This window comes from Mauremys mutica, chromosome 2, assembly GCF_020497125.1.
Source record: "Mauremys mutica isolate MM-2020 ecotype Southern chromosome 2, ASM2049712v1, whole genome shotgun sequence".
NCBI classification, from domain to species: Eukaryota; Metazoa; Chordata; order Testudines; family Geoemydidae; genus Mauremys; species Mauremys mutica.
The window spans coordinates 21,096,478-21,102,947 of NC_059073.1; the positions used below are offsets into that span (position 1 = coordinate 21,096,478).

The 6,470-nt window shown below is 47.1% G+C and overlaps 1 protein-coding gene across 5 annotated transcripts in view; it reads left to right on the forward strand.

Annotated features, from left to right (window-relative positions):
* The window catches only part of CYRIB (CYFIP related Rac1 interactor B), a 151,657-nt gene that overhangs the window by 3,256 nt on the left and 141,931 nt on the right, over window positions 1–6,470 (forward strand). For 2 of the 5 annotated variants that reach the window (XM_045004747.1, XM_045004749.1), the window contains exon 1: window positions 3,624–3,766. The exons of 1 other annotated variant lie outside the window; for it this stretch is intronic. Coding sequence is in view for 1 of the 4 variants with exons in the window: in XM_045004743.1 (XP_044860678.1) it covers window positions 3,467–3,536 (70 nt within the window). In the remaining 3 variants the exon portion in view is untranslated. Of the gene's footprint in view, window positions 1–2,972; window positions 3,067–3,373; window positions 3,537–3,623; window positions 3,767–6,470 lie in introns of those variants that run through there. 2 more of the 5 variants (XM_045004748.1, XM_045004743.1) reach the window with 2 other exon arrangements.

Below are 6,470 nucleotides of genomic sequence, written 5' to 3' on the forward strand. Positions count from 1 at the left end.
AAATGATTTTGAATTTTGTCTTCTGTAACGGAGCACTGATAGAACAGATTTGCCTGCCCTTACAGCAATCACATCCGCATGGTCCATGCTGGAGCTCTTTTTTTATTTTGATTTCGGACTGCATCGCCACCCGTGCTGATCGGAGCTCCACGCTGGGCAAACAGGAAATATTCAAAAGTTCGCGGGGCTTTTCCTGTCTACCTGGCCACTGCATCCGAGTTCAGATTGCTGTCCAGAGCGGTCAGTGGTGCACTGTGGGATACCGCCCGGAGGCCAATACTGTCGATTTGCGGCCACACTAAACCTAATCCGATATGGTAATACCGATACTAGCGCTACTCCTCTCGTTAGGGAGGAGTACAGAAACCGGTTTAAAGAGCCCTTTATATCGATATAAAGGGCCTCTCAGTGTGGACGGGTGTGGCGTTAAATCGGTTTTACGCTCCTAAAACCGGTTTAAACGCCTAGTGTAGACCAGGCCAGAAATTGGCATTGCAATCCATGGGAGTGAGGTTCCTTTGCAAATCTAAGCCTTAGCTTCTCTGCCTCAGGTCCCATCTGTAAAATTGGAATAATATTTCTTCCTTACTTCACAGAGGAGTTGTGAGAATAAGTCCATTCATGATTATGAGCTCAGATACTATGGTGAAAGGGGCCATATAGGAATGATACACGGGCAGTTTGCAAGTGTGGAAAAGTATTTACTATGAACCTTAGCCTCTGATGCTCATACTGGCAACTGCAGAACCCCACTGAAGTCAGTGGAGATCTACAAGGGCTGTACCTATTGCAGGATCAGAGCCCATGTAAATTATCCTTATTATAGGCAGCACTGGTAGTAACATTTATAGGTAAGGTTCCTTAACACTTTCCATTAGAAGACCCTGGTTTCACTTGTACATAGCTTTGCCAAACTTTTACTGTTTGGGCTGAAATTTTCCATACCAGATATCTGCCTCAGGTTGAACTGTTTTTGGAAAGTTTCAGCAAAATGGTCAGAGAAGATTAGGGAAAAATGTGGCCTTATCCATGTTAAAAAAAATTATTGCATAATTTATATAGCACCATGTGTGTGCAGGGCACTTTACAGACTTGTAAGAGGACAGCGCTGTACCTCAAAGACTTTACAATCTGGGTATTACTTATAGCTGCTGTTTTTGTTCATATATTGTTAATGCTTCTTAAAAATCTCTTTAAATGACTTGAAACCAACTCACAGTGAACATAGTGTTTCTAACCACACATTCCTGTCTCTGTAAGCCTGTTCTGCTCTCACTGGATTGGTTATGTCCTCCTGTGTCTTGTCTTATATAAAGTTGCATCAGGGTTTGCTGGATCAAGGCCTAACATTGTAAACTCTTCAGAGCAGGGATTGTCTATTAGCATATGTGTGTGTGCTCTGCCTAGCACAATAGAGCCCCAATCCTGATCAAGGCCTCTGAGTGTTGTTGTAGTATAATTAAGAAACTGGCATCAGAATAAGATGCTGGGGTCTGACGTCCCTGTTCTTGGCTGGGCAGTGGCATGGGGGGAAGTACCATGAAGTTCTTAACTACCATAGACAGATAGGACCTTGGTTTTATTTTGAATGCAGAAAAGAATATCCAACATGTCCTGCAAACCCTGAACTTTAAACACAGGAGTGGTCCCACTGAAGTCTATGGAAATACTCATGTACCTACGATTAAGCATGTGCATAAGTGTTTGCAGAATTGACAAATATTTTGATGGAAGGTTGTTTCTTTGTTGTTCCCACAATGCTACGGTTTTATGATCTTTTGTCTGCTACAATGAATTAACAAACTGGGGGCCTGATTCTGCCGCACATACTCTCAAGGAGTCATCTGTGGCTCCCATTTGTATCAGTGGGACTATTTAAGGAGCAAAGTGCAGCTCCACGAGGAAGAGTGACATGATCGAATTTTCCTGGATTTCTAGAGTTCTGTGCTATCCTGATTACCTCAGCCATTGTGCTGGAGGACACAAGCTGTACAGAGCTACCCTGACTTTTGCTGCCAGAAGAGAGAGGAAAAGCCAGAGGGGCTGTTAATATTTCTTTAATAGAAAAGCTTTCAAGAGGGTATAATAAATGAGAAGAAAAACTAAAACTGCAGACTGCAGTTGATAGTGTCTCAATTGGTGACTGCCTGTATGCAAGCACTAACCCCTGTGTGTTGGTGTGTCTATCACGCAATCCTTCCTTTTCAGTTGTGGTTTCACTTGTAGCATTTACTTATACCAGTCCTGTACTCTGGCTTGGTGCTAAGGCAGTAATACTCAAGCATGCCAAAAAGACTTGATGTTTATAGCTTGAGCCCTGTGAACAGCAAAACCAGCCAATTGAGTCTCTAACGCTACTCTGTAAAGCCAGCACTAAACCTCTGATTGCCTTCTGCTCTGATCTTGCAAACACTTGCACATGGCACAAATGTAATACAGGTGAGGAATACCATTGAGTTCAATCTCTGGCTCAGCAGCTGATCCCGATTCAGGAAATACTTAAGTGAATGCTTCTGTTTAGGCATGAGTTTAAGTACCATTGATTTCAGTGGGATTTAAGCACATTTAAAGTTGAGCACAAACTTAAGTGTTTTGTTTAATAGGGATGAACTTAATCACATGCTTAAGGGCTCTTCTAAATGGGAGCCCATTTCCATAAAATTAGCTGTGCACTTAAGAGTCTGAAAGGTGGGGTTTATTTCAACCCCATTCTGCTCACTGGGTATTAACTTCTGCACACATGTCTGCATGTAGCCTGACAGGTGATGAGAGGAGTTGGAATCCATGACTGGCAATGCTACTATTTCATTACACGTATGACTTGGTGGTCCCATAACCATTCACAAGAACCACCTTCCAGGGATGCTTAGAGCCTCATTTTCAGATCTGCTAAACACTCTCATTGGGCTTATTTTTCCTCTCACTGTAATGTAAACCAGGAGCAATACCATTGAAGTTAATGGATTAGGCCAGTGTAAGTGAGAAGAGAATCAGGCTCGTTGGCTTCAGGTAGAGCTGTGGGTGCTCAGCAGCTGTGGAAATCAGACCCTCAGTGGGTGCATTCAGGTGAGTGGGGGGGAAAAATCAGAGTCTAGCTGCAGTGTGAGTTATTCTTCCGTCTGAGAAACAATGAATGGAGTTTACTATCACCCATGTGAGTGTACTTGTAGTATCACTACAGGTGAAATAAATCCAGCATTAAACAAATGCTTTCTATTGCACTTCTCACCTGGAGATCTGGTAGTGCTTTACCAATGCTAAACTTCACCGCACCCTCCTGCAAGGGGCTCAGTACTAGCCAACTCCCAGCGGGAGTTAAGGTGCTTTGTATTTCCAGGAGTTGCTCAGCAGCTTGCAGGATCAAATCCTTAGCCTGATAGGTCACCACCGTGAGCGCTCCCCGCTTTTTGAGCTGTGTGTGAGGGGGGGATCTCTGCTTCCACACTGCACATGCACCGACCAGCTCATGCGCATCCCTGCAGGGTTTGTAAAGAATCTGCCTTTTCTGACAGGCAGGGCAGTTGAGCTTTTCAAAGGTAAACAGGGTTTCCTCTTCCTCCCCCGTGTGTCTCTTCCTTTTATAGTTATTTTTCATGCTGCCGCTGCCTCTTTGCAAACCTGGGGCCGTGACGTTGAAACTGACCAACCCGGAAGCCTGGGCTGTAGCCTATTACTGGTGCAGAAAGCAGCGGTTCCTTTGGCATTTGGCGGCAGCTGCTGCCTCTTCCAGCGGCTACTTGGCTTCTTGCTCCGCTCCCGGCGCAAGGTACCGTGTGACCTTATTTTATTCAGTGCGATCCGCTTGATGTCCTCGTGCGGCTCGGGGCCGATCGCTTGCAGCGCGGGCAGGCAGGGAGCTGCTCGGTGGGGGGAAGGATTATTTATAGGGCTGGCATTTTGCAGGGATGTGATGGTGCTTCATCTGCCTAAATAAGGTGCAAGGAGAAAGCAAGTCTCCCCGCACCACCCCCACCCCCCCAGATGTGCGTTTATCGATCCGCCTGTGCGTGCATGTGTGTCCTCCGTACCCGTTACCGAGCCGCCCTACGGAGATGCGCGCCCCACACGATGCATATGCATGAAAAGCTTCACCCCTAGCGAGAAACAGCAACGGGAGAAGCCGAGCCCGGCACAATATTTTGCTCCTGGGTGGGTGGATGCGGTGAAAGAAGCAGGGGCGAGAATGTCCCTCCCCCACCCTGCGTTCCACATGCCTCTGCGGTGCACAGAGGGGCTGCCCATGGGGGGCCAGACGTGTAGTGGCTTGGGATCAAACCCAGCCCGAGGCGCAATCCGTCTGGACAGGGGCGGGCTGTATTTCAGCTGAGGGCCAAGAGGAGGACTCCGCCCTAGGTGTGTGTGAAGATGGCCTGGGGATGAGCGTGGGACTCGCCCACCTAAGGGCTATTTCCAGTGCTGGGTCTATTGTGGTGGGCGAAATCACTGGTTTGTTTAATCGAGGTGTCGTTTGGGGCTGGAAAGCAGCAGCTACACCCTTGAGGAACTGGGGCGTGGAGCGGGGGGTTAGATCTTTGAACTCTCCTACTTCCTCATAGTGTTAGGCACCCGCCTGTCTTAAAGGGAGACTTCCTCTTTCAGCTTTAAAAAACGTTTATTTCAGGTTTGTGTGAGAGAGAGAAAGAGATGGGGGCGGTTCTGTTTTTAACATTGTCCTACAAACCTCTCTGCTAAGTACTCCACATACCATGATATTGGGGGGGGGGAATACTTTAAATGTGGGGCCGCTTCCACCAAAACCCATCACCTTCAGGAAATGTTGCTTAGCAGGAATGAGGGCTTCTGCTCCGTCCTTCACTCCTAGTCCTAGATTGGCTATAATGGAGATAAAAGGAAGTGTTCCTTCGATAACTGGCTTCTGAGTTCTAGCCCCCATGTGGGGGAGCAGGGACAACTGGTGATGAGGGAAAGGGATCATAGAATCTCAGGGTTGGAAGGGACCTCAGGAGGTCATCTAGTCCAACCCCCTGCTCAAAGCAGGACCAAACCCAACTAAATCATCCCAGCCAGGGCTTTGTCAAGCCTGACCTTATAAACCTCTAAGGAAGGAGATTCCACCACCTCCCTAGGTAACCCATTCCAGTTCTTCACCACCCTACTAGTGAAAAAGTTTTTCCTAATGTCCAACCTAAACCTCCCCCTCTGCAACTTGAGACCATTACTCCTTGTTCTGTCATCTTCTACCACTGAGAACAGTCTAGATCCATCCTCTTTGGAACCCCCTTTCAGGTAGTTGAAAGCAGCTATCAAATCCCCCCTCATTCTTCTCTTCTGCAGACTAAACAATCCCAGTTCCCTCAGCCTCTCCTCATAAGTCATGTGCTCCAGCCCCCTAATCATTTTTGTTGCCCTCTCTCCAATTTATCCACATCCTTCTTGTAGTGTGGGGCCCAAAACTGGACACAGTACTCCAGATGAGGCCTCACCAGTGCTGAGTAGAGGGGAATGATCACATCCCTCGATCTGCTGGCAATGCCCCTACTTATACAACCCAAAATGCCATTAGCCGCCTTGGCAACAAGGGCACACTGTTGACTCCTATTCAGCTTTTCGTCCACCGTAACCCCTAGGTCCTTTTCTGCAGAACTGCTGCCCAGCCAATTGCTGCCCAAGTGGTGCTGCCCATAGTCAAGTGGCTTAAGTGCAAAGGATGCAGGCCGGGGTCTATTATGGTGCTTGTTTTAATTCTCTGGGTTCATACTGGGGGTGGGGAGGGAAGGAAGAGGTTTTGCAAATGTCAGAGTGGTGGAAATTCCACACAGGGAAAACCCAGGACACTTTTATCTCTAGCTGTTAGGTTGATGTGGAAAGGTTTTCTTTTTATGGCACTGGCATGACTCCCTCCTCCTCTAAAAAGAGACAAACAAGCAGCCCCTGGGCTTGCGTGGTGATCTTTCTCTTACACTTGGCACTTGAGTTCAAAATTTCTCTATCTGTTGGAAGAGTAGGGAAGCTCCTGGGTTCAGGACTCTTGGGGATTTCTGGCTTTGCCTCTTCTTTCCTGTGCCTGGGCAAGTCATAGTGCTTTCAGGTTCCTGGCTGCAACATGGGCTCAGATCTACCCACTGCACTGGGGTGTTCATGCAGTTTTATTAACCCAGTCGTATTCCAGCACCACTTTTTAGCAGAGGATTTCAAAGCTCATTAACTTAGCTAGAGTGGGGGACACCATGACCTGTTGAAATGTCCATGTGGAGAGCTATATTTTTCATTGCAAAAGTCCCAGAGTTTTCTGGGGGCAAAGGCAGATGATATGCAGGAGGTTGAGTAGGATTATGGCAAATGATGCATAAAACAAAGTAATCAAACCAGTAGATTTCCTTTCTGTTGGAGCAGTAAGGAAAGGTGCCTCAGTCAGAGCTCTTTGGAAATGTGATCTCAGACACGTTTGTTTGAAACTCTCAAAACTGGCGAGTGAAGACCAGGACAAGAATGGCTTGGAGCTTCTCAGA